The sequence below is a fragment of the Taeniopygia guttata genome, chromosome 1, assembly GCF_048771995.1.
Source record: "Taeniopygia guttata chromosome 1, bTaeGut7.mat, whole genome shotgun sequence".
Classification (NCBI taxonomy): domain Eukaryota; kingdom Metazoa; phylum Chordata; class Aves; order Passeriformes; family Estrildidae; genus Taeniopygia; species Taeniopygia guttata.
Window position 1 is genome coordinate 75,512,103 of NC_133024.1, and position 27,837 is coordinate 75,539,939.

The 27,837-nt window shown below is 39.2% G+C and overlaps 1 protein-coding gene across 1 annotated transcript in view; it reads left to right on the forward strand.

The window, feature by feature from the left end:
* Positions 1 to 6,286: 6,286 nt before the first annotated feature.
* HS6ST3 (heparan sulfate 6-O-sulfotransferase 3) overlaps positions 6,287 to 27,837 on the forward strand; it is a 272,743-nt gene continuing 251,192 nt past the window's right edge. The window contains exon 1 of the mRNA XM_030276246.4: positions 6,287 to 7,156. Coding sequence (XP_030132106.4) covers positions 6,624 to 7,156 — 533 coding nt within the window. The 5' untranslated portion in view covers positions 6,287 to 6,623. The remainder of the gene's footprint in view (positions 7,157 to 27,837) is intronic.

The following is a 27,837-nucleotide window of genomic DNA, read 5'->3' on the forward strand; positions in this document are numbered from 1 at the left end:
AGGAGTTGGAGGTCAGTTATAAAAGAAGGGTTCAGACTTGCAGACAGCTGTGAAAGCCAGATAGGGGTGCTAGAAGTTGAGCCTGAGCTACCACTTGACATGTTTTTTCCTCAGTTTTCACCTGTATCCCACAGAGGTTAGATGAAGGACTCAGAGATCATGTACTACAGAAATATTTTTTTTTTCCATCTTGGAGAGGGAAGGTTCTTGGAAGATTTTTTCCATTTTTCTATTGAGGCTTTTTGGTTTTGCCTTTTAAATTTTTTTTTCTTATTATTTATTTGCTTTTTATTTTTACATTATACCCCCAAGACTGAAAATATTAAAAAAAAAAAACATGGAGAGAAGGAAGGTATAGGGGATCTTTTCTAGTATTATTTCAGTTTTGTTTTTTTTTTTTTTTTTCTGAAGAAGACACTGAAGTTTCTACATTTCATATGGAGTTGTGATGGGGATTTGGATCAAGATAGGTTATGTCTGTCCATGGCATATCTAGAATTCTGTTTTGAAGGAAAGGATATGGCTTTCATAACTTTGAAAACCTCAGTAATTTCACTTCTAAGCACAAGCAAAAGTGATAGTTGGATAAGTGACGTTTGATGGGCCCTTGCAGCTTAAGAGCACCTGAAAGGAAGCAAAAGGCTTTTGTGCGATTGTAGGAATAAGAAAATGTTTCTGTGACGCTTATCACCAGGTGGCAGTATTACACAGTCTTGTAATTCCTATACATTGCCGTATGAGCCGTTTTGGGGTCCCGGTGGGAATGTTGATAAGGTTATTTGTTAGTTTTTGTGAGGTAAGAGGAAACGTGCACCAATCTCAGAAGAGCTGTATCTCTCTGTGTATTGACTTCTCTGATCAGAGAGGAAACTGCAATATGAAAACTTGGGTATTGACTTCTTGGACACCCTGATCTTTGAACATGGGAATTTATCACTTGCTGCTAGACTGTTCTTTACTAGGAAAACCAAAACACCATATGAAAATGCAGTAGCGATATCTTTCACATGGTTATCAGAGTGTCCGAGTCTGCAGCATCTCCATTTGGACCCAAATATGGAAAAATAAATGTGGATGTGGTGCAGGTGACATGCCTTTTATCTATAATAAGTACCTAAAAGCTCCTCTACACTCTAGAGATTGCATAATAAACATTTCAGGATTCAGAAGGCTGAGGGCTGGACGGAATATGTGTGAGTACATTTAAGTTTTTCTATGCACAGGGCAGAAATGAGACAATAATTTCCTGTGTCCTGTGACATGCTTTCCTCATGCTGTCTTCATATTGCAGATTCTGACTGTAGATAGCATACACAAGCGCCCTGTGTTTAGGATTTGGGATTACAAAAAACCACCCTGCATTTTATACTCTTTGTTTTCTCCCTTTCGCTGCTTGCCATTTGATATTGCATCTTTCCATAACTGGAATATTTCTCACCTCACTCAAAGTATCTTCCCACTCACCAACTCTATCTGGCTATGTCATGAAGCCACACTCATCTTTTGAATGGCCACAGCAGCCAGAGGCCCTTTAGCTAATTTGCTTAGCCTATCCTTGTTTCAGTCGGGATTATAGCTGAATAGCAGCAAGGCTCCCCGAGTGCCTCTCCATTGTCTGGGCAGTGGACTCTATTAAACCCATATGCAGCCTTACACGTCAAAGATTTTCTTTGCTAGTTAACACACTGTAACTTCAAGCTGAGTTTTCTAAGTGCAACTTGGTTATGCCACAGTACAAAATACGAGAGGGTGAACACAAATTTTTCTGGCTTAAATTGAAACCTGCAAATGCTCAGCAGTGTTGTCTCCATTAGTAAATTAAACATATTCAGAAACTGTCTTGGGTACTGAGAGTATAGCATGACACGGTCTGACCTACACTGAAGCTATAATCTTGGTCACTGAGTGCTGGTAGGAAATGCTTTCTGGATTGGTTGACTTCCAAATTACATCCAGGAGTTGTTTGAGAGGGTGCTGGTTGGCACATGCCCAAACATGTTTAGAACATTTGGTCATTCTTTATTCTGCTAGATGTCCCCGTTGCAATGCCCAGGAGCGAAAGAGCAAAAGACGACCAAATTTACCTGGTAGAAAGGGAATCTGCCTTTAAATATCTTGTTTTGGCATTATCTAAAAAGCATAGCTCAAAGTTTTCAGATATGTTCTGTTATTGAGAAACTACCTTCATAACCATTGTAACTTAAATCAAGGTATTGAAAGGTATTGTATTAGTTCTATGAGGACTTATATGGTAAACAAACAAACAAACAAAAGAAAAACACTAGAATGTTGGAAACAATTTATGATGTTCTAGCTGTCCAAGGTCAGCATCTTATAGAGGTGGAATTATGACTATTAATAATATAGGCATAATAGCTGCAATATAGCAATATAGGATAATAAAGCATAATATAGTGGATCTTTTCTCTCATGAGGAAAACATGCGGTAATTTGGTGTAAGGAATGACTTGCAGAAGCTCCTGCATATGGACTGGCACTTACGAGACATTGGCTGAAAACATTGTTTCTGTAGTGGTTGCATTCTGAGTACAAGAAATTAAAGGTGGTCTTAGGTATAATAAGATTATTACATCCAGAAAAAGAATGGCAAGCAGAAGTGTAAAGTAACAAGCCTTATGCTGAATTACAACTTTATAACTGCTGGCAGTATGATGCATAGATTCTTTTACAAGGAAGAATAAGGCACTCCATGTGCCATAGAAATAAAGGTTTGATAAGTGCACATACTAGAATTTAATCTGACAAAAAATAAGGGAAGTTTACACTTTAACCATTGAAACAAATTAATCTCAGAAAAATTACTGAAGTTAGTGTTCATTTATTAATTTAACAATTTCTATCCTCATGACAAGGGAAACACCTGGGACTTGCTGCATGATGAAAAATGGGTTTATTGGAAGTCTCAACTGGCTACAAGTATTGAAATGGCTCAGGTCAAGCACTGATAAATAATTTAAAGGAACGAGTGTGAGGTAGGTGTCACTTTAATTTTATATTAACAGATCTATTAGATCTTAACCTTTTCAGACATGTAATTGCTAAATGAAATCATGTTTTTGTACCTTTGCTTCATAAAATACCGCTTGCTTACTCATGCATTTTGTACAAACTTTGATGTTGGCACTGACACTGCTTCACATGCCCATTGCTTCAGACTAGCAAGTACTGTATTATCCTTTAAAACATATTGTAAGTATGCCAATTTATATTTTTAGCAACTTGGAAAATGTGTTGATCATTACCTGGAAATTGGAAAGGACAAGGGACATACTGTGTTAGAACTGAAATATTTTTCTGTGCAACACTTTTACATATTGGCCTCCTTCTAGTAGAAATGACTGTAGATTTGGCATATAAATTTTAACAGGTAAAGGTACTCTGCCTAATATTGTCACAAGGAACAGGTCCTTCCAGTATTATTTTATTTGAATGCTTGGTGGGTGAACTCTGAGATATCTGCTGTCAGCAAAGGCTCTTAGAAATTTATGAAGAAAAAAAAAAAGAGAATCCTAAGTCTTACATGTAAGTGTTTTATTGTGAAATCCACAAAAACTACATTGATTTTGCAAGATTATTTCAAAATTAGCTTTTAACTGACTTTGGATTTTCCTTGTAGTTAAAATCTCATTGGACATTTATAGATGATTTATATTTGAAAGGGAAAATGTTGTGATTGAGCAGTGTTTGCAGCTTTTAGGGCTTCATTTTGAACCCAGTCATGATCCCATTAAATCAATGAGAACACTACTGTTTTCAAAATGACCCTTTTCATTGCTTCATTGATGCTAAGGAGTTACAGCCACGGACTTGCAAAAAAGCTAAATTATTTTATTAGAACTTAATCCCACAGGGACTTGCACAGAAACGTGTGCCTCTATAAAGAGAACATCAAATACTACCAAATGAAAACTTTATGCTGTTGGTTGTGCCATGGTTTGTGACTCTACATAAAGTGTGGTCTACAGACCATCATTAAGAGCTTTCCAATTCATAAGTAAAAGCCTACCTTTGAAAGCTGCATAAACCCATCAGTTCATGTGGCACAGCAGGTAACTTCTTCTAGCTTCAGAAAAAGGGGTACGTTTTAAAAGTCAAGTTTCCCAGCTAAATATCATTATAAATATTTTTACTCCTCTTGTATATCTATTCCATTAATTTTTTACCAGTCTTCATGAATTAGTAACTGTTTTGAGTGAGTTTAAATAAATAAGAATTTTAAATTCTACTGAAATTTAAAATTAATTAAATTTGAGGGTTTCTCTGTTTAGCAGCTTTAGATTTGAGCTCCTTTTCATGGAGATGAAGGTACAGTGTTAACTGTATTTACAGTGTTAATCTGGTATTTAATGAGAAAATCTTAAATTATGGTATTTCTGCATCATGTTAAAAGCATCAGAAGAGATACTTGAGTCTAAATCCTTTAGCAGCACTTCTATTTCACATTACTTTAGCCATATTTCTTGTTAAGTAGTGAATAGGCTGAGATGAGAACTAAAAGCTTCTGTATCTTACACATATAAATATTTAAAATTCTCTAGGATAGGCTTTGTGTCACCTAGTAAAAGAAAAAGGTTAAACTAAGTCCACACTTTGAGGGCACAGGGAGTCCGAAAAAGGTTAAACTAAGTCCACACTCTGAGGGCACACAGGAGCACGGTGGTGGCCAAAGCAGAAAAGCAGATGGGTGCTCTGCTGCTCATGCTGGTGAAGAACAGGGTGATTTTTCAAAGTGAAAATGCTGTTTTCTATTTGATTAAGAGTCAATGAATGTACATCTCTTGTCATTAGAGGCAGAAGACTAAATAGGTTTATTTGACACCAGACTCTGAACTCTTCTTCCAAAAGATGAAAGAACTTCCAGCAGCGTGGTGCATGGCTGTATGGGGGTGAATTTCGCCAAGAAACCCATGAAGTTCTCCTTAAAAAATTTCACTGAAGGTAGAAGTGCATTGTCTCTTTTCATGTTTTGCAAGACCAAAAATTTGCAACTGTCAGACTTTTACTGGTGTATTACCAGTACTATGGGATGCTGGGAGTGTGTGTGCATGTGAGGTAGATATTTGGAGGTGGGTGGTGTAGGCTGGTGTTCTTGCGGACACCTCACAACATTTATGGTTTGAGCTCCTTCTCTTTAGACCGTTTTCTGGTAATTTTTATGATTTCTGGCAAGCTTTAATGGGAGCAGATATTCTACCCCCAAAAATCCAAGTACTTTTAGTTTCTGTATAAAAATCTTCAGTTTAAAATACATTTGTCTATTTTTATAAGCTCTAAAGCTAAGTGGTCCCATGGGAAGGCACTGCTTTTCTGTTATCAGCCTTGCAGAGGTGAAGCTGTCTTTAGAGTTGAGCAAAAAAGTTGCTTTAGCACTGTCAGATATCTAATTAATCCCTCAGTAAATAAAGGCATTCTGTAATTAAATAAGCAAGATGTGCAATCAGTTCTAAGACAAAATGCTTTGCATATTAATATATTGTAATCCAGGAGCCCTATGAGGCTTGGTTTTGGATATGAAGTGTTTGTAACAGAGTTTTAACATTATGGGGAGCACACTTCAGGCGAAACAGTGGAGTTTTTTAAAAAAATTCAGCTGAGTGTGATCTACGGGCTAAATATTTGAATGTCTGTTTAAAAAGGGGTAATTTTCAGTAGGGAAAACAACAGAGTTTCAAGGATGCGATTGTTGTAAATACATGAAAGGGATTGAAAACTAACCTTTTGACATTTTAATGGAGCAGCTGCGCTGCTGGGGAACCGCTGTTATTGCCTCGTGGAGTAAAAGTGTTTTTCAGAGGGGGTTAATGGTTTGGAACTTGGTGCTTTCAAAACCGCAAGAACCAGCAACGCCGCGTACCAGCTACCGCTAGTTTATCTGTGGGGTGCTCGGCGCTGTCCGACCTCCTTGTGTGAAGCACTTGGGGCTATAATGACAGGCGTGACAGCGCGAACAGTGCCAGACACCCATTCCCGACGGGAAGGCGGTGAGAAATGCGGAACTTAGCGGAGCCCCGCTCACCTGGCTGCTCCCCGGCCCGTCCCATTGGCTGCCCGTCGCCCCGCCCCGCACTCTGATTGGCTGCTACCACCTCCCGCCCCCGCCCCGCGCGCGGCCGGTCCTGGTCCGGTACCTGGAGGGGAGCGCGGGGCGGCTCCCCCCGCCCCCGCCGGGCCGCCGCGCGCCCCCATTGGCGGGAGGGCCGGCGTGCTGGGCCCGCCCATTGGCTGGCTGTGCTGCCGGCCCGGCCGCGATTGGCCGGCGGGCGGGGGCGGGGCGCGCCCCGCCGGGAGCCGGGCGCTGTGTTTGGGCTGGAGTTGCGGCGGAGCGGGCTCGGGAGCGGAGCTGCGCGGCCGCCGCCGGGCAGCGCGGTCCGGGCACGGCGCTCGGCGCCCAGCCCCAGCAGCGGGCGCGGGATGGCCGCCTCGGGCGGAGAGCGGCACGGCGCGCTGGGCTGAGCGGAGCGAGCCGCGGTCGCTCGCCTGCCAGGACCATGCCGTCGGGAAGGGAGCCGTGCGCCCCTCGGCTGCGGGATCCGAGCGGGGCGGCCGCCCCGGCAGCGGCCGGCAGCGCCTGATCCCGCGCCGCGTTGCCCCCGCGCATCGCCATGGACGAGCGCTTCAACAGGTGGCTGCTGCCGCCGCTGCTGGCGCTGCTCTTCCTGCTCATCGTCTACCAGTACGTGTCGCCCGCCTGCCCCGGCGCCGCCTGCCCCCGCCGCCCGCCGGCCTCCGCCGCCCGCCGCGAGGGGGGCCCGGAGGAGCGGGAGGAGGAGGAGGAGGCGGCGGCGATGCCGCGGCTGGCGGCCAAGTTCCCGTTCGCCCGGGGGGAGCTGTGCCGGCGGGTGCGGTTCGACATGCGGGGCCGCGACGTGATCGTCTTCCTCCACATCCAGAAGACGGGCGGCACCACCTTCGGGAGGCACCTGGTGCGCAACATCCACCTGGAGCAGCCCTGCTACTGCCGGGCCGGGCAGAAGAAGTGCGCTTGCCACCGCCCGGGCGGCGACAAGGACACCTGGCTCTTCTCCCGCTTCTCCACCGGCTGGAGCTGCGGGCTGCACGCCGACTGGACCGAGCTCACCAGCTGCGTGCCCGCCGCCATGGAGCGCCGCGGCTGCGCCGGCAACCGCACCCTCAGGTCAGTGCCTGCTTTCCAGATGCTCCAAATCAGAGCCTGCCTTCCCCAGCGCCCTAGGAAGGCGCCCTGGCAGCAGGTCCCGCTCCCCGGCCCCTGGGCGGGAATTGTCCGCTGCCGTCCTCAATAAGAAACAAACGGCGGGCCAAGGCTGGTGTTCCGGGGGAGGTTCTGCTGTGGGTTCTCGCCTTCCCGGTGCGTTCCCGGTGATGCTTTCGCTTTGCCTCAAATTCGTGCTGATTCCATGCAGCGCGCACGCAGCTGCCTTTGTACGGGTTAGCGCGAGAGAAACTCCGCTCGTGCTCCCGCAAGTTTCTCCTGTTTGTCCTTTAGAAACTATGTCTTTAACAAATCACTACGCTCTTCTGCAGCAAGAAGAGTGCCTCTGCAGAATCTGATGGATCGTTGCAGCTGCGAATGTTGTAACTAGCGGAGTTGGAAGTATCCAGAAGCCCTTAAAGTCTCTTTCTCCCGTGTTTCGCGTTGGCACATAGGCAGGGTCTGTGCTTCCCGTGCTGTCCGAGCCGCTCGCTCTCCGTGCCCGCTCAAAGTCGGGAGACCATGCGTGGCAGGCTCTGTGCAGGGGACACGGTACTGGCAAAAATCGCTCTGTGAATGTCCCTTTGGTGACCTGATGACAGTGGAAAAGGGAATTCTGTGTGCATGCTCCTCTCTGCATGTTGTAGTGTGGTTTTGTTTGATCTTGTGAAAGGTCTTCCCTGTTCTACACATGGAATAATTGTCAGATGGGCAATCTCCCTTGATAAGAGATACCTCTTGGTCATGCATTAAGTTTTAGTCTTTGTTCCGGTTTATTCACCGTTCAGTCAGATTATTCAGGCTAGCATTAGAATCTGTCTCTGTTTGATTGATTGATTTTGGACAGGTGTATTAAGGAGTTGTGAGCTGAATTCACACTTAAACCACTGCACTTTAATAATTGTAACTTCAACTCTGTAAAATATTAAGGGAAATATAGGAAGAATACCTTTTTTAAAAGTTATATAGTTTGGCAGCTACCTTACGTTTTTTTCATTTCAGTATCCATCTTGATTTCATGAGTCCACAAACTTTAAATTTTAAGTAGAATCACTTCCACATTGTGGTTTGTATCTTGTCACTTAACATGTATACTCCGTGACGTTCATGGGCACATTTTCACAGGGTTTATTCATCAAGACAATAGAGTTGATTATTGTTGTTGTTGAACAATTTGAAGGTTATTTGATGTGAACATTAAAGGCTCTCCCATGCAGCAAAGCTAGGTGCATTTGGAAAGAGTGCAATCAGGATAATTTGAATTTATTGTAGATGGTTTTGGACTTGGGCTGTACTTGCAAAATACTGTTAAATTTTTTTTCATAAAATTGTATGAATTCCCTTTAGCTGAATATGAAGTGTATGTATTTGCTGATGGAAGAGAAATGCTGTGAATGTCTTCAAGGACAAAATAATTTGGTGGTAGCTGTAGAGCTTTAAGGAGTATTCAAGAAACTTGCAATGTAAAAGGGAGGGGAGGAGTAAGAGTAATATTTGTAAAAATGTCTGAAAATACATAGTCTGCCAATGAAATCCACTTTTTCTCTCTCATGAAGAATATTAGTGGGTAAACAGCTGAGTGCTAAATTCAGTTGCAAAGATTACAAACGGGCAATAAAATTAGAGTACTGGCATCAGTACTATTACAGAAAACCATTCTTGTATTAGGTAAGTTTAAAACTTCAAGTTGAACTACACAGCCAGTCACAGTGGTTATTTGGTTCGTAGTTAGTAATTACTTTTACTGAAAAAAGACATGTAGTGATACTTTACTATTATAGGTGAATACTGTTTTCTGAATTTTTTTGCTTACTGATTTTGTTTAACTAGTGGATTATTTAGCTAGTGTAAGATTGTACAGTGTAAAGATTTGTCTTTACATAAATGAGGAAAGCGCTGTAAATAATTTATTGCATTGTTCTAATACTCGTTCATTCTTGTATTATAACCTGTGCTAGGAGACACCTTTGCAGTTTTCCCTTTGTTTTGTCATTATAACCATGTAGCTTGACTTCTGCTTCTCAAGGAACTCTGAAAGCAATCAAATAACCCTGAAGTATGGATTATCTCTGCTGTGAATGTCTTTGCTCCTGGTGAAATTGGAATCAAGCCCAAGCTACTTTGCTGTACTATTAGAGGCATACATCTAAGTATTTTTCTAATGTCTGAATGGAGAATTGAGGAGACTGAATACCTAAAATAGGCAAGAAACGAGCATGCGAGTCTAACGTAAAGCATACTGAATATTTTAAAGTATTTTAGACTTTAAGACTTCTGCGTGTATTTGAAACACTAGACTTCCTTGAATAGCTCAACTTTTCTGCCTTCCAGCTGTGGTGTAAGGAAATTGATTAAATACCTGACAATGGATTTTCTTTGTGGCCAGAAGGACAAACTTTTACAGATCTGCTACCAAGGTGTTTGATCTCCTGTGCCATATATTTGATGCAGTGAAGGTGTTCTGTGAATTTCAGATTTTTTGTTTGTTTCTTCACTAGCAGGTGTTAACATAACCTGTTCTTTCAGATCCCTATATATGCAGTCTCTCTTCTATTACATGGAGGCAATAAAGGATTTTTAGTGTATGATAGTGAAAATTTGTTTCTTAGAGGGCTAAAAAGAGTGTAAGCTAGATTAAGTCCTACCTTGAAACACAGATCTTTAGAAGATTTAATGAAGAAACTATAATTAGAATTCATGGGGGAAGGGGTAGCTGATAAGGAGTGGATGGTCATGGTAAAGGTCCTGGAAGACCTGTGAAGCACAACCTCTCCTCAGTGTTTTTCTTTCATTAACAGTGTGTTTAAATCACGTTAGGGTTTTGAAGAGAATTTGTCTTAGACTTTCCTCTTCCTAATGTTGGAGTTTTGAAGTCTCAGGATCCAAGACAGAACATGGGGCAAAAACTGATGTTGTGCTCCAGAAATCTGAACTTCTTTAAGCCCAAGTGCCAGCATGGACTTTTACCTCTGTGGGACTTAATGGTATGGTGTGCCTTGTCCCAGCTTAAGTATGAAAAGTTGGTAACATATTGAATGCTACTGTGAAGTTGTAGAACTGTCTCTTTTGTTAGAAAACAAAGTAATTCTTTTGAATGATGTTACTTTTAAAAACAACCAAACCAAGACAAGAACTGTAGACTTTATTTCTTCAAACATTTGCATATGTTTTCATTTTCAGGATGTGATATTTTCGGCTAAAATACCTGTTTTAAGTGTCTGCGGAGGCAAGCTATTAGTTTTCCATACTAATGTGTAGCTTTCACCTTTACAAAAGATAATATCTGGATAGTGTTTTTTTTTTAATTAAAACATTTATTTTTAAAGAAACAGTCTTTTATGTGTTTACATCACCCTCTGTGGAAGCCATTGAAATTGGTGATGCTTGTGTTCAGCTCCACCCCTAGAACCTGGCTTTCCTTCATAGGTGCCAAGAAGCTGACACTGTGGAATCTCAGCCAACACTGCTTGAGGAAAGAATGGGAAGAGAAATGTTGTGAGATGTCTAACCTGGTATGCCAGGGAAGAGTTGGTGTCAAGTCTGAGTGGCATTAGGTTGCCTCTGCAGACAGTGGGGAGAAATAGAATAACACAGGCAGCCCTTTTAATGGTCTCAGACATGTCTGAGACCTGCTGAATTGTCTTCTGGAGGGCCAGTTCTTCAATTCAGTGATAACACGGGAAAGACTAGAGTAGTGAATTGAGACTTTGTGTCTAAAACTAGAGGAGTTCCACATCTAATATTGCAGAGAAGTTGTCCAAACTGATTGCCTGCCTCTGTTAGGTTACCAGGTACTCCTTGGGGTGTGAGGTAGGGCTTGCTTTGCCTCTCTGCTCTATGGAGGAAGGGTTGAGACAACCTGAGTAGTCCTGATCAAGGCACTTCTTATCCCTTGCTGATAATGCCTGCAGTATAATTAATAATTATGCATTATTGTTTATTTGAAGTTTGATTAAACTAGGAAGGCAATATTTTAAACTACACACTTGAAAGAACACTCTATAGAAAGTTTTGTCTAATTTTCTAATATGAAATGGTGAAATCAGTCAAGTTGTGTAAACCCCATAAGCTTCATTGTTAATGCAGTTTAGTCTTCAAAACTATTGATTTTCATTAATTCACCTCCATTATACTCTTTTTTTCCTTGTCCTTTTTAACTTACCATATGTTACATTTTTCTATGGAGGTGTAATTCAGCAGTAAACCCATGAGTCCTGATATGTGGAAAGTTGAATAGAAAATATTAGTAGAATACCTTTTCCTTCTTTTGCATTCCTTTATTTGACTATTGTGTGTTTTTGAAGCTCTAGCTAAAATAAAAAATAAGACAGACTCTGATCTTTGCGGGCATGGTAACTGATCATCATAAAAATGTAAGAGTGTTAATTAAAAAATAGGACTATGCTGAAGGTAGTGGAGAGAAGAGAATAAAAAGTCACAAATATTTAAACTAAAAAAAAGCAAATTCTTTATTGTACCTTAGTATCTTCTACAGAAATGAGTGCTGGAGCCAGTAAATTCTGTATAGTTTTTTAAATAAATGTAAGGAACAACAAAGGCTAAACAATTTCCTGTGGTCCTGCTAGTGACTGTGGGTTTTTTACTTCCTTACCTGTCTCCAGTGTAATCTGCTCAAGGGTTTCATTGTCCTTAAAATTGAAAAGTGGTGTTGTCTTCCCCAAGTGCCTAGTGTGAATCTTGTTAACTTCAATTTTAAGCCCATTGCATCTCCTGTCTTTTGAGAACCTGAGAACAAATCGATCTCGTTTTCTCTGCAGTAGCCTTCTGGGTATTTTGCTTCTTAGGAAGCCCTCTTTCAAGCTTCCCTGCTTAAATAGTAACCAAATCCAATTCACTCTGTCTTTATTGGAAGAACACAAAGAATGGCCTACTCTTTGGGTTTGTGTCAGTTGTTTTCTTGAAAAGTGGTGTTTCAGTGGGAGTGCAATATTTTGTCTCTTAAGTGTAGTACAAAATGGACCAGAAAAGATTACTTGGCTTATTCTGAAAGTTGTGCTTCCGGTTGTAAACTCCACTGATATTTACCATTTTGCAGTTGCCTGACATTGACTGTCAACTTGGGATTTAGACATGATTCATTTTATTATAGACTATTATATTTTCCATTGTCTTTTTGTAGGAGCTTTGTGCTCATCCCTTGTGGATTTTGTTCCCCTTCTGTCAATTTCTTTCATTTGCAAAACTGATTTAAGTTTTTTCCTTCCTAGCTTTTCATCATTGGCACATTTAGTAAAAGTGGTTTTGTTTGCAGCATCCGAGTTGTTGATGCAAACATTGAATAGAATGAAATCCCTTCATAATAAATCTTTTGTTTGTTAACTCTCAGAATTGCTTTCCAGGGAGTTCTGCCCTTGTCACATCATATTTTTTTTCCTAGATTGTTTTTTTTGGCTTATGGGAGTAATTGGAGATTTTGCCTAAAGTTGTCCATTTTTTCTTTTAAGCATTTTCTTCCTAATGTTCCTATTTTAAGTCAATTGCTGTATTTTAGAGGAAAATTAGACTGTTTTGATCCAGATTGATTGAGATAGTAATGCTGTATTATTCTTCTATTTGTTTACAGACAACTTGTCTAGAACTTGTGGCAACAACTTACAACTATCCTTTTTTTGTCCTGTATATGTCACCTGTGAGTTTTCCCTCTGTCAGAATAGCAGACAAATGATTGATGTACCAGAACTTTTCTGCATCAAGGTTGTCACAACCCTGAAAAATCTTTCACCCAAAGACAAGTTTTGTCTTCAGACTTTTGAAGATACTGCTATAAATCTCAGCAGGTTGCCTACAAAAAATGAGTAGAATTCATGTTTACTGTTAATTGCCAGGAATGATGAAAGAGTGGTCAGCACTATTTCAAATGGGAACAGATAGTTCTTATTCATCCATCATTATAATTTATGGATAACTGGAACAGAGTAAGTTTTGAGTCAGGAAGGTGCATGCTATGAAAATGATCACCTGAAATGCAGTTCTAGTTGTCTGGAGGAGAATTTAGTTATTTATCCAGGCAAATTTGCCTTTTTCTGCTATTTCTCTCTGGAAAATAGGCTGTCTAATATGGTTTTCTTTACAACACAGCAGCTATTCTCTTTTTTGTGCAGGAGCCAGGCAGAGAAGTCCTGTGGGAGAAGAAAAGAGTGGAAATGTCGGAAGCATCCCCTAGGGCTGTACAGTGTTGTAAGACATAGCAGCTGTTTTGACTTTCTCATGTTACAATGCTTTTTAGATTTCTATTAACCAGCTACCTAATTTAGCATCCTCTTGAGAAGGGATTGCTTAAATCCTTAGAGAGCATTAGGGTATGTATTGGTTTGAGGCAGAATGGGGAAGGTTACTTTGTGAACGACAAACGTTGCTGTGGAACGCCATTACATGGATAGAGATCAGATCTGTAGACCCAGCCATTGGCAAAAATAGGAATAAAATTGTAAGGCTTGCTTGTGGAGGTTTTTTTTGAGAACTCTTTGTGGAGAAGAAAAAAATCTCTGCCAGCTCAGCTCTGGTGATCACAAAGAAGCTGAATGGAAAGTGTAAAAATCTGGTTGAATTGAATGTTTTCTCCCTTTAGGTGTGTTGACAGTTTTCAATGTCTTAACTTCTAAGTAAGCAAGAGTAAAGCTCTTGCTTACTTAGAAGTTAAGTAAAGCAAGAGTAAAGCTCTTGCCTACTTAGAAACCTCCCAGATTTTGGTGAAGCCAGGGCAGTGAATTGAGCTTATATATAATGTAAAGCCTCTGCTGCTGTTTGTGCAGAATGAGATCCAATTAGAGCAAGGGGAAGCTTGTATTCTTTCATATTTTTAGTATTGCATTCAACTGGCTGCCTGTTCTCTGAAAGTATTTATAACCCAATTTTCTATGATGTTGTAATGTTCCCAGTTGCTTCAGAAGGTAACTTTCAGTCCCTTTAAAACTCTATTATTGCTGAGCAAGGTTTTAAACACTGTGTAGGAGGTTAATTGCATGAATTAAGAGTCTCGTTTGGACAGCTGCTAGGTTACAGTTACTCAGCCCTGAAACAACCACTATTTTAAGGGGAAAAACTTAACAGAAGTATTTTGGGATTTTGTTAGAGATGGCATGAATCTTCTTTCAGAGAAATTGCTAGAGTAGCAAAATCAATAACTCTTGAACTACTTATGGTCTCTTACAGGATCAGTGCTTGAGATCTCAATATGTATTGACTGAAAAGGTATAAAATGGCTTCTTGTAACAATAGGACCTATTAGGATTTTGATTCTGTTGTGAAGCTTACACTTAGGTGCTCTTATGTGTACTTCTAAAAAGATTTGGAGTGTGGCCCACAGCTTAAAGTCATCTTAGAAAAAACAGTGTTTAAACTTCATGTCTTAAGCCCCTTTTTTTTTTTATTAATTGGTAATTTGTTAGAAAGTGCTTGATGTAAATGTGGTATAGTTCTATGTACTAATACAGTTATATGTCAGTTGTGAAAGTGACAGGGTCATGCAGGGTGGACTGTGGCTCTGAGGGTTTAAAAACTCAATGGAAATTACAAACATACTGGCATAATAGTGGATGAACTTTGAATGCCATATGAAGAATAATGTTGGGATGGGGGAAGCAATGAGCAGATGCAACTTCAGTTTCCAAAGGATGGAACAAACAATGATATTCATAATTGACTCGAGAGTATATTTCCCGTTCTGTGAAGTAACTTGATGTTGGTGAGAAGTCTTGCCACATGGTGCTCTTTGATACTGGAGGCAAATGGTCCCTTCAGGGGATGTGTGTGGAGGAGCTGGCATCTCTGAGACCACTTACTTTCTGCAAATAAATTAAATTGAAAGTGAAGTCAGTGAAATAAAGCACTTAAAGAAGCACTAATAAAAAAATATATTTTTTTTATTTCTAATCTAAATTCTAATGATATCAATGTAAAGAACTTGCTGACTTACAGATTTCCATTTGATTTGTAAGCTGACTTTTGTTTAAGTGGCAAATACATTTGTATCTCAGTGTTTGTGTATTTGCATACTTAAAAGTATCTACTTGCTATTTTTGACTTCATTTTCATGTATCTTTGCACACAGGCTTTGTCTAAGAATGTGGGGATAGGAGGAATAGCAACTGATGCTGTTTGCTTGAGAAGCTTCTCCAAGGAAGAGAAGAAAGAGGAGAAGCAGTGTGAGCCTTAAGTGACAGTGAAGTCTGGAAGGGAGCAGAAATAACTGCAGTTTTGCAAGGTCAAGGAAGGATCAAAATGATGCAATTTGAAAATTTGGGGTTTTTTTCCCCAATACAAATGGTTTAGGATTTAAAGCTCTCCATATGAACCTTTTATGCTTGCTGGAAGTGAAAGATATGGAGGTAATGAAAAATTTCAAGTGCTAGGTAGTATGAGCTCCTGTTCTACATAGGTAGTTTATTTTTAAATAAGTGTTTTAATAAGAGCGCCAAATAGTAAATTAAGCACCTTCAGCTCCAGCAGTCTAAATCCCTAACAGATTTGTCAGGTGTTGTTTTCATCCTTTAACTATACTGTAATTTTTAGTGATAGAAGTAGGACCATTATTTTCCAAGAAGTTCCCAATGTAAGTGGTGAATAACTTCTATAACTGCAAAACCTTTGTTTTCATGCCAGAAACACCACTGTCAGGCTAAAGCTAGGTCATTTCTGTTGCTGAATTAACAAGGTTTTGATGAGAAGAGTAACTTAATGAAATATTTTATGTTGTTTTCTACTACAAGTCATTTGGATTTATTATAGAATTGTGTAGGAAGGGACCACTGTCAGTCATGTAGCTCAAAACCCTGCTTAAAATCAGTCTAATTAGTGCAGGTTGTTTCAGGCTATGCCCAGAAACTTTGAGTAACTCCAGGGATGGTGGTGCCACAGGGTCTCTGAGCAACTTCTTGCAGTGTTTGGCCATCCTCATGGAAAAAAGAGCTTTTTTCTTCAGCTAGCAGAAATATTCTAGAAATGTTCCGTTTTCCAAACTGTGTTGGTTTCTTCCTGTCTTACTGCTGTGTGCATCTAAAAAGAGTCAAGTTGTGACTTTTCAATTTACTCCCAAATGAAAATTGAATAGAGTAATGAGGTCTGGTTGCTGCCTTGTTCCCAGATAGAGCAAGCCTCACTTGGCAACTCTTTATGTGTCTTGTGTCCCAGCCCCTTCATCATCTTGGTGGCTCTCTGCTGATGGCTCCCACTGTACCAAGGTCTGCCTTTTATTGGTGAGCTCAAAATCAGACACATCAATCCAGGTGCTGTCTTACCAGTGCTGACAGGTGGTGTGAGGGGAAGTCACTTGCCCCAGCCTGCTTAGTCGCTCCTGCCAGCAAAGCTTGATACTTGATTAGCCTGCTTCACTTCCCAAGGGTACATTTTGGTGGCTGTTATTCAGCAGTGTCCACCAGGAGCCCCAGATCTACTTCTGCAGAGCTGTGTCCATTGCATGCCCAGCCTGGCTTTGTGGTGTTACTTCACCACAGGAGTGAGATTTTTCTTTTACATAGAATCATGGAATCATAAAGTGGTTTGGATTGGAAGGGATATCAGAGATCATCTGGCTCCAATCCGCTTGCCATGGTCAGGGACACCTTGCACTAGAGCAGGTTGTTCAAAGCCCTGTCCAATCTGGCTATGAAAACTTTCAGAGGTAGTCCACTGAGCTTCTCAGTCCTACCACTCTTACAATAAATCACTTACCATGGTTGATCTTCATGAGTTTCCCATCAACACAGTTCTCCAGTGTGGGGTTACCCCTTAACTTGCTGACTGGTAGACTCTGACCTGGTAGTCTCTGTCCTACCATCCAGGTCATTAATAGAGAGTTTTAAACACCATTGGCATCACTGCCAGTTCTTGAGTGACACCACAAGTTATCAGCCACCAGTTGGATTTTGTATAGTACCCATGTCTCCCCAGCATGCCTCAAATAACACAGTGGGAGACCATGGCAAAGTCCTTGCTGGTGTCAATGCAAACAACATCCACTGCTGCAGGAGAGTTAGCTCAATCACCTTTCCAGTGTTGGAGATGAGACTCACCAGCCTGTAGTTCCTTGAATCCTTCTTGAAGCTAAGTGTACGGTTTGGTTTTTATTTATGGAAATTGTGAAGAAAGATTACAATGGAGAAGATGCTGCAACATGAAAAGGTGTTGAAGTAAGTATTTTAACTGTTCCTTGTTCCTCAATTTGAGAATTCGTGGAACAGGCTCAGAAGATATATTTATTAAATATATGAAGGATATATGCGGCAATTTTTTTTCACAGTGGACATTGCATTAGTTTGTTGGAAGAAACAATTTACTACAGCAATAACTTTTTAAATGGGCTGTGATGCTTCTGTGATGTCCAGTGGAAAGTTGGCGTTGTGCATGTATTATAAAAAATGTTTCTTTGTACGTTTCTTGTAAGAATGGGATGGTATGTTTCTCTGGTGACTGGGAGAATACTTTTTTTCTTATTAAATTGGTTTTAGTAGGTAAATTAGAACTTGAGTAGGTAAATTAGAACTTGAGTAGCAGTTCAGTAAATAAGAGACAGTCACATATTTGTCTTACTAAATTCTTTTCTATTTCAGGGTATGTTGAGTCAACCATTTCTTCAAATTATTTTTATCCATAAAGCTAACATTTTTATAGTTTCCATATTCATATTGCAGATGGTGTTCTTCAGAGCTCTAACTTCCATCTACAGTGCTAATGTTATTAAACTGTTCACAGTTAAGTGATAGTGTAAAACTTTCTCATGTATTAACATGAGGTAACTTCCCAGAGTTTGTAATGAAAGAACATACCTGTTTTGCCTTTTATCTCCTGAATTATTGGATTGAACTCTCAATATATTATATACAAAAATATTTTATCATATATTATTTTATTATATTTTATTACATTACATTTTATTATATAGTGTATCTTATATACAATAAGATTTTATTGTTCAAGATTCAAAGCTTCTGTAGGCAAATACAGAATCCAGAAAAAAAAAAAGCAGCAAATACATAGGCAAAGAACTTTGCATTTATTTAAAGTTGATTATAAAGGCTTTACAGTGCCAAGCAGAAAAGATTCAGAAGATGTGATCTCAAATAATTAATTCCTGTGTGCATCTTTATTTTTTACTGTTTAACACTTTACTTACATGAAGTAAAGGTTTAAGACCGACTTGTGTCACAAGCTTCAGCTCAGTTGTGTTAAAGTGGTTATGCCTTTTTGTCAGGCTTTTAAAGCCTGAAAACACCCATTGGAATTATTTCCTCTGAACTGAGAATTTAGTTGCCTAAATGAAAGGAGTAACTGAAATTACTTATCCTAAACAGCTCAGGCCCTCTCTAACACATTTCCTTCTTCAGCAAAGTCTTTGTTTTGCTCTCCAGAACCACGTAAATGTATGTTGAATTTTGCAGCACTGCCTTTGACTTGTGCAGATTACTTTTTTATCAGGCTATACCTCTTTCCATTTTGATTAAATTGCCAGATACCTGACAATGGGATAAAGAATCCCACTGTGATATGGGTCAGTACCAGCCATCTAAATGGCTGCTGGGCCTTGCAGTAGAGTAATAGGAAAACTGATGGGCTGCATGTGACTCACAGGTTGACTGGGAAGCTTAAGTGCAACCACACAGAGCTGTGGCTTTGATTAGGAGAGCAGTGAGGGTACTAAAAGTTTATCATTCTTGTTTCATGCTCTGCTACTTGTATTCCCAAATATTATCAGGTAGTTTCAATGAAAATATTAAGCATAAACCCAAACAAAATGCAAAAGGTGAATTGGGGAATCTGCATTAGCAAGAGAGTTGTTGGAGTTCCATGGATATTTTAAGCCAAATTGCAAGTTGTGTATCCTTTCAGGAGGTAAATATATGGATAGCAGAAGAGCTTAAAAGAACATGGAGAATATGAAAGATTTATTTTTCACAATCACTTTTTTATCTTTTTTTCCTGTAAGGATACCTACTACTTATTGTATTATTCAGGTCACATTCTACACTTCTGATTTACCTTCTTGGCAGCCTGATGTTGCTCACTCTCCCACATTGCTGTCCTTTCTATCTTGCCAGCTCTTTTGCCTTTGTTTTATGTTTTTCTTGTGTGACTCACATCTCCTTTGCATTGTACTTGCTTGCTGTGCATACAGAATGAGCTGGTTGGAGTAGTGCTCCTCTCTGCTCAGCGTGTTCAGCATGTTGCAGGCTTGAATCAGCTCTTGCGCTTGTCTGCCCTGTCGAAGTTCAGAGTCTTTTAGCTGTTTGGCTTTGCAAGAGCTACCAGAATTGACCAGTTTAATCTATCCTAAATTCTTTCTTTTATTGTTCTCTCTTTTCCTAGCAGTACACAGAAACAAATAAGAAAAAATAACTGTCTTTTCCTCCTATCTGAAAAGCCAGGAGATTGAAAAGATGCATTTTTGTATAACTCTGTGTTTCTGTCTTTTCCCTTAAGCTGCTGCTCAGAGGGCTATTATTATTACTTCCTTTTGATTTGTGTTCGGTTTGTTCTGGGATAAATCATTAAACAATTGCAAGCTGTCTCAATAACAAATGCCCTAGTCTTTTACTTTTGCAATGATTTGGAGAAGAAGGTATTTAAACTTAGTGTGGACAGTGTTAGCAGGAAAATATTGTTTTACCAGTAACAGTCCGATGGCAGTACTGAAACCCAGTTCTGCGGTGTGAGACCAGTTTCATCCTGAGGCAGGAGCAGGGTGATGCCTCAGGTTTTAGCTTTTATCTTTTTGAGATTCTGTACTGCTTTACTGTGTAGTTCTGAGCTTCATTTTAGGGGATAATAAGCTCTCTTACTGAAGGAGTGAAGGCTGACCTAAAACAGAGGCTAGGTGGAGCTAAAGAATAAAGTAGGCATTTATTAGGAGGCCTCAACAGATCCACCTTGGGCAGCACAGGAGCCCAGCCAGGGCAATAACCCAGGTGAACCCAAAATGGTCACAAAATGTACGACCAGTCACAGAGTCTCACACTTTGATATGCAAATGTACCAGAACTTTTAAGAGTTTTTGCCCAATTTCAGATTTATCCCATGAAGTCTCATTCTTCTTGTTTTTCTCTCTTCAGTCCACGATTTTTAATGCTCTTAGGCCTGAAATTTGGGTCAATTGTCCTTGGTCCTCAGATAGAGAAGGAATTGTTTTGTCTACCTATTCTCTGAAGAGAGCGTACTGTGCCCTAATATGAAGCTCAGAACTATACACTGAAGCAGTTCAGAATCCAAAAAATGTAAAAGCTAAAATCTGAGGCATCAAGGGGAGTCCTTCCCAGCAGGTGAAGGAAGGCACATATGGATTTGTGCCCCTGCCATAGAGGCAAAGGAGGGAGGTGTTAATGCTTCTGTAACCTGGGGACAAAGGGTGATGGTTTGATGGGACTGGAAATGTATGAAGTAAAGAGGAGAACTTGGCTACAAGCAGAGGGGGAGATACCTCTGGGTTAAACAGAGGAAAAAGAGATTTCATGAGAGAAGCAATATGCAAGGAAATACAAATAGAACATGTTTGCAACAAGACACAGGAATGCACACTGCTCTGTTAAGCTAATTTTCAGCAGGTGTATTTGCTCTGCAGTGGCTTGTTCAATCTCAGTAGTCAAATTTTAGCTTCAAATTATTGAGAGCTAATTTTAAGCAGTTAGCACATGCTTTCTCATTATCTTTTAATACAGATTTGTTTGCCTCCTACTTATTGAATTCATATCTAATATATGAATTCTTATTTCCTTTTTCTATAATCACGGGTTTAAAATGAAGAGAAACAGCAGCTCATGAAAAATCATATATGTTACACCAAGTCCTGGAGCCTCATGAGCAATGTGGTGTCTAAATGCACACAAGCTGGCTTTATTGTGTGGTTGTTCTCTTCCCCTCCTTTCTCTTTGGAGCCCTTTCATTCTCTTTTAACCTCCTGATTGTATTGCTCCCTGGTCAGCCTGGTGCCTGCATGGCGGCAGCAGCAGTGGCTGAGGCAATGATTGATGTGGAGACTAAATTGCTGGACACAGTTAGTGAGTGTTCCATGGAGCAGTTAGTCTGCAAACCAGAAGAGGGAGAAGCAGTTTTCTATGTGCTTCTTACCATTGTGTGCAGGATCTGGTTCAAAGTGCTACTGTCATTCTATAAAATGTATTTACATTTCTTGCAGGATCATCTACCTCCATCTCTGAAAAGTCTCTGCTTTGGGGGTTTTATTTTTAAATAAAATTACTTTAAACTTAAAAACCATGTTAAAGACAATTTATAAAATAGAAATCCTTATAAGTGGCATGGAAACTACTTGAAGATGCCATATGGGAGTGTTGGAGGGAATGCATGCACCTATCAAAGATAGTAAGTCCAAAAATAAACTGGCATAGTATAGTTAAACAGCAGGGTGAAAGGTGGTTACACAAAGCAATTTTCACCATTTTTAAAAAGTTAAGTTTTGTCTGCAAGAGCAAAATACAAAGCTTCATAGATTTCTGGCAGCATAAGGTAAAAATGCATACATACATTCAGCTAAGAAAGGTGTTTGAGGAACAATTTGCAAGAGATATAAAATTAATCTTTTTGAAACCCACTGTGAACAAGAAGTCCACTGGAGAATGCATAGGGCTAATAGATGATCTCTCCTTCTATCCTCTAGAAATAAAGCTCTATCAAAAGAGAAGCTGTTGTCTTACCTCTTGTATCCAAGTTAATTTTTGAGCTTGAAGAAGTTCTGAACTGGAACCTTTCATTATGGAGGAGGTATTAAAGGATCTCTCTTCAAACTGAAGACTTGGTAGAAGCAATTAGGGAACAAGCTTAAAAAGAAAAAGGAGGGATGAAAAAAAAAAGACATAAACCAGATGGTATTTAAAAGTGCCAGTTTCCAGAACTAGATTGTTTTGAAAGAACTCAGGAATTAAGCAACCAAAACTAGTAAATGTAGATGTGACCCTCTTCTTAAAACTTGGCATTTGAGCAATTTGAAAGTAATTTTTAAAGACTCCTCCTACTTAACAATAAGCTTAGCATCTGCAATGGGAAAACTAGGAGAAATTATTACAGGAAGTAGAGTTAGCAGATTGTTGCCTGGTACAGCACACAGTGGGAGGCCCATGTGGCTTTTGTAATAGAAAATCATGCCTAAGTAATGCTGTAGGATCTAGAAAGGGGTCAAAAAACATGTCTTCAAGGGAAGTTGAGTGGTTGTAGTATGCTTCAGATAAAAATGGTAACTATTATTTATCTTTGTGTGTTTTTTTTTCTGCTCTCAAACCTTTTTCTTAAGAAAATACTCCAAATGAAGAACTAAAAATTTATTCTTAGATCCTGTAATACACTTTTTTTTTGCAACACTTAAGATCAGTCCTCTAGATCTGGAATGCTATTGTGAGGAGAATCTCTTGAATGGGAAGTTCAGCAACAGTATCTTGTTACTGAAAAGCTCTTAGAGAAGGCTTAGCCTTTTTTTTTTTTTATTCAGAACGGATTAATGGCCTATGCACCTCGCCAACAATAACATGCTCTCAGTCACTGTTCATGCTTTAAGACAGTGTTGCAAAGATGTAACTGAGAGTTGTACAGAAATTCATGCTGTAAACTAACTAGTTTCACCTCTGCTTATGCAGCAATGGTAGTAAACCAAATGTCTCATTTGGGCTTTTTGGTATGGTGCTTAAGCTGGTTGTATAAAAAAAAGTTTCGTGTCTGAGCTGTGTTGTTTGTCGTCCTGCTCTCACTTTAACTCTTTTTGTTTGTTTGTTTGGTCTGGTTTTGGTTTTTTGATTTTTTTTTTTTTTTTGCTATTACTGGCTTATGAGGCTTTAAGTGTTTATGTTGTACAATGAAACCAGGATGTTAGACTTGATAGTCCAAAATCTAAGTGAAATTCAGTCTTTGAAAATTGAACCCTGGTGACAAATGGTTGATTTGTTTATTGTGACTTGGAAGATACAGAAAAAGGTGACGAATTCAGTTGAAGTTGATCAACAGACACACCTAGGTTAGGAAAAGTTGGGATAATAAGTTAAGGATAATGGCATAGTTAGAAATATGGGAAACTTCCTGAAAAGGAATATGAATTTGACTTGAGAATTAAAAGATTTGAAAGGCGTAGAGGAGGCATCCTTTTTTTTAGGCTTCTGTGAGGGAGGACTGGGGGGGAAAAAAAATACATGGGATGCACTGTGTAGTAACCTTAGGGTTTCAGTGGTGGAGTCAGAGCAAATGTAAATAAGGCTGTGGGTATTTCTGAGAGACTTGGGCCTTTCAGAGCTGAGCGTGAGTGGAAAGGAGAAACAGAAGGATACCTGTTGTTTGGCAGTGAAGTGTAATGGAGACTGTTGGAACTGCTCTTCCCGGCTTTTAAAACTCACAATAGGTGAGCCTAGTATATTTTTCCTGGTTTTGGAAATAGCTCAAATCCTTGAACTCTTAGCAGTTGCCTATCCAAAACTTGTACGTTAAGGGACTCCTTGTAATATAGTGATCATTTTGAAAATCATTGATAGAGAAACAGTTTATAAATAATAGAAGTGAAATTCTTGTAACTTGCCTAAATAAAATGCAAACTCTTGAGGTAAGGAGACAAGTTTCTGCATGCCCCAATTTTTTCATGCCTTTACAGGTACTCGGTTTATCATATCATCTTCAAGTTTCTTGGTCTTAATTGCCCATATAGCACTCAGACTCATGCAGACACTTGCACTGCAGTAGACGGATTATAAATCCATTGAATCAAAGTAATCATCATGGAGTACAGTAAACTTCATGTGAGGTTTCTGTGAGCTGCATGTATATGCACCTTTTAATCCTTCGCATAATGAAAAGACATTTTTGGCTTGATGAGATGTCGGTATGAAAAGTACTTGTGCATAAAAAGATGTGCTTAGATACATCTGCTATGGTAAATCCCTTTCAGCTGAAGTTCTGAATCTGCAAATTCTGACAGCTTTTTATTTAGTGGTACAGCTGTTAGCACAGGTACATATGGTAGTGATGCTTAGAAATACTACCTGTGAGTTCTTAAATATGTATAAAGTAAAGAAATCCTTTACCTTCATGTGGCATTTTTAAGATAAACCACACTGGCTCTTGAAAATGTAATTTTAAATCTTCAACTACAAGACTTTTTAGAAAATGATGGATTTTTTTTTCCTTTAGAAATACAACTTAGGACCCTGAATCAGATGGTGCATTTAGTTGGAATTACTTCCTATATGCATCCATATCTCCATTTTTATATCTATCCCTCTATCTATAGGAACTGAACTTTTCCATTGCTGAATCTAAAGACTTTGTAAAAACAAATACAGAAAACCTGACTAGATAAACCCAGGAGAACCTCAGGGTGAAAGAGAGTTAGTTACGAGGCTGGAAAACAAATTACTGCTTGCTTCACGTCATTCAAGCGTGCTGGCTTTTCCTTAGTCCTTCTTTCAAGCCCTGTTCATACTTCCCTTGCAGTGATTCCCCAGCTTGAGATAATCTGCATTTTCCATATTGAGATTTTCCTCAGAGTCCCTGAGAAAATATATTTACGCAGTCACCTTTTGATGCTTGACTGTGGTTCTGCTTTCTGAAGCTGTCAAGAACACTGTCAGTCTTAGCTGCCCTGTAGCTTCCCTACTTGCCATCTGTCCCTATCTGTCACATGTGTGCTTCTTTACTATATTTTTAATGGCTGAGTGCTCATTGTTTAGGGAAGACATCTCCTTTTTTTACCGTCTCATTCCTGCAAACTGCTGGTTTAGTCTTTGCCACATGGCATTTTATGAATTGCAGGGAGTTTTATGTTGTACTGTAAACTGTAACCTCATGAAATAGTGAAAACATCAAATTCTGTAAAGGATGAACATTAATTTCTATCTTTTTAGCATAATACTGTGAATTTGTCATGCTTCTGCTTTCCTGTGTGCTTGCCACAGAGGCTCATACTGGACCATTTATGTCAGTTACACGTAGGAAAATAGTGTTTGTTTTTGTCAGTATTCCCCCAATGACAGTGACTTCACATTCTCTACAGCTAGTAACTGACCTCTATTTTTCCTTTGATCAGAGCAATCAAGATGATATTTTATTCCATTTATGTCAGCTCATATTCCTTTGCACCCCTTATGTTGTTCCTGTACATATGTGTGGGTGTATTTTAGAGAGAAGAGGTAAGAAGTGTATTGTGGAGAAGAACTTGTTACAAAACATATCCTTAATATTTTGGAAGTGCATAGGAAGAAATTTTAAGCTAATGACAGCTCATTCAGTTTTTTTTTCTGTTGAAAGTAGGTCAAGACTGATTTTGGCCCTATTAAAATCAAGAGTATATTATTGTTTTCTTATTTAACAGTGACTGGCTCATGAGTGTGGAGAAGAGAGTGGAGAGAAAGGGCCAAGGTACTTCTCTAGTCCCTCTCTCTAGACACAGGATTTAATAGTATTGTTCAAATACTGTTTGGTACTGTGTGCCTCTGGGCTGAAGTGCCTGTGGGGAGAAAAGCAAAGGAGGGGCAGGTGAAAAAGCAGCTCCAGAGCTGCAGTGATAGTACAGGGCTTTCTTGTGCTTCCTAGGAACTCAGGTGAGGAATCCCTTGCTTTATTTCCTTTTCTCCACTGCAGTATGTACCACCGTAATTAATGACTGCTTTGGATGTAAATAATAATGGCATAATGACACTGTAAAACTTCTCTATTTGACATTAATAGAAGCAAATTTTGTACCTGCAGCTGATGGTATGAATGTCTAATGCTTCTTCAACAATGTCTTTTCTGTTAAATTTCTTGAGGAATTAATAAAATGTGCAATTAACTGATAAGTTTAGTGGGGGTAAATTTAATTACACCATGCTCTACTTACACAGAACCTAAATGCAAGTTTACATCCCACTTTACTGTGGGACTTGAGACTTCATTTTGTTTAAGCTTGAGAATGATTCTCTTCTTGCAGATTAGCCTTACTATAGGTTATTTGATATTCATTTTTGAAGACACACCTAGGCATATCATCTTGGTGGAAAGAGGACTGCAATTACCAAGGTATTTTAGAATAACTATCTTAACGCAGTAGCTTGCTGTTCAGAGACTAGTCTTTCAATGCTGGCAAGTTGAGAAAAACAAAAAATCTGATTTATATGGATTTAAGAACCTTTTATGTTTATAGACATGGGTAAATGAAACTCTGAAGTTCATCTGTTCTAATTTAGGAAATGCTAAATGTGTCTTTTTGTTATTGCCTAGCCTGTAGGCAAACTGTTCCCCCAGCGCACACAGAGTTTTATTTACAATTGCCTAAGTGTCCCTGGTGCATGCTTTGGCAATTCAGTCACATATGTTGGGCAGTCCTATCAAATAATATATCCTGCATTTGCATCTTCTGGCTGTTGGATGAAAGGGAAAAATGTTTTCTTTAAAAGAGAGTGGTTTTATTGGTTTGTTTGTTTTTATTTTAGATACTTCTTACAGTAGCAGAGAATGCTAATATCCATAGTTGCATAAGATTAAAAGTCATGGTGTCAGCAGCATCCTTGTTTCAGAAGATGGAATAAATGCTTATCTATAGCTTCCCATATTCCTATGCTGCTATTGACAAATAGTAATAAATAGGGAGGTAAGCTCACTAGCAGTCTTATATAGGTTATTGCTTATTTCCACTGATCTCAGTACTTCAGACTTGTTCATTTGGAACCAGTCCCACTAACTCAACTTAGTGCAATGAAGATTCAGAGGCCACCCTGAGATCTTCACAAGTGATACCAGTGAAAGAAAACTTTTTGCAAATAAAGAACTGTGGAGGTTTCCTTAATACAATGTGAGGTATACTCACTTTCTAGTAAAAATCTTCGAGTGATCCAGAAAAAATTTGCCAGTTTATCAAAATTGCTTGCTTAATTTTAAGACAAGATCTTTTATCCCTCCCTTCTTAAAAAACTCAGCTAATTCAGAGATATCACAGAACCACAGACTTCAGATTATTTGATAACTCTTTCAGAACTTTATCCTTTCAAGTAGGATCTAAAATGACCAGCTATTTTGATATTTACAGTTTTTGAGGCAGTGTTATCTGTCATTTAAGATATTTTGTTGAGTTGCTAAGTGGCGACTGGCAGTGTTCGATTGCTTTTAGTCTAACACTAAAATACGTAGTGACTCAGATTTCTATTAAAATTATTCCTTATCTGAAATTGTGAGTTCTTCAGTCTACCCAGAATGACTTTTTTTTTTTTTTTTTTTTTTTTAATGTTAGCACCAAAACCTTCTGCCTTCCCCAATACAGTAATTTCTGTAAGTGACAAACATGGTGAACAGGAAGGGTTCTTAGTCCATCTTTTATTTGCATTGGAAAGCAAGGATAATGGTATTTTGTTTGAGTGCTACAGATTTCAGACAGGTTTTTTTAAAAAATATTTACTATGATACTCCAGGTTAATCTATTTTTTAATCTGGTAATTGTAAAACATGGAACAGTGTTCTGCTAGAATGGTGTAGCTGGAAGTCCACATGAAGTGTTGTATCCTAAAAATTTTTTTAATTTGAATCAGTAATTTTTCAGAGGAAGGTTTGCTTCTCCTATTCAAAGGTCTAGTTGATTTATAATAGCAGTAATTATTTTCTTCTTGTAGATAATTGTATAAAATGTGTTTGATCTATTTTTAAAACTAGCTGTCAGATCACTTTCTTCTGTTCTCTGT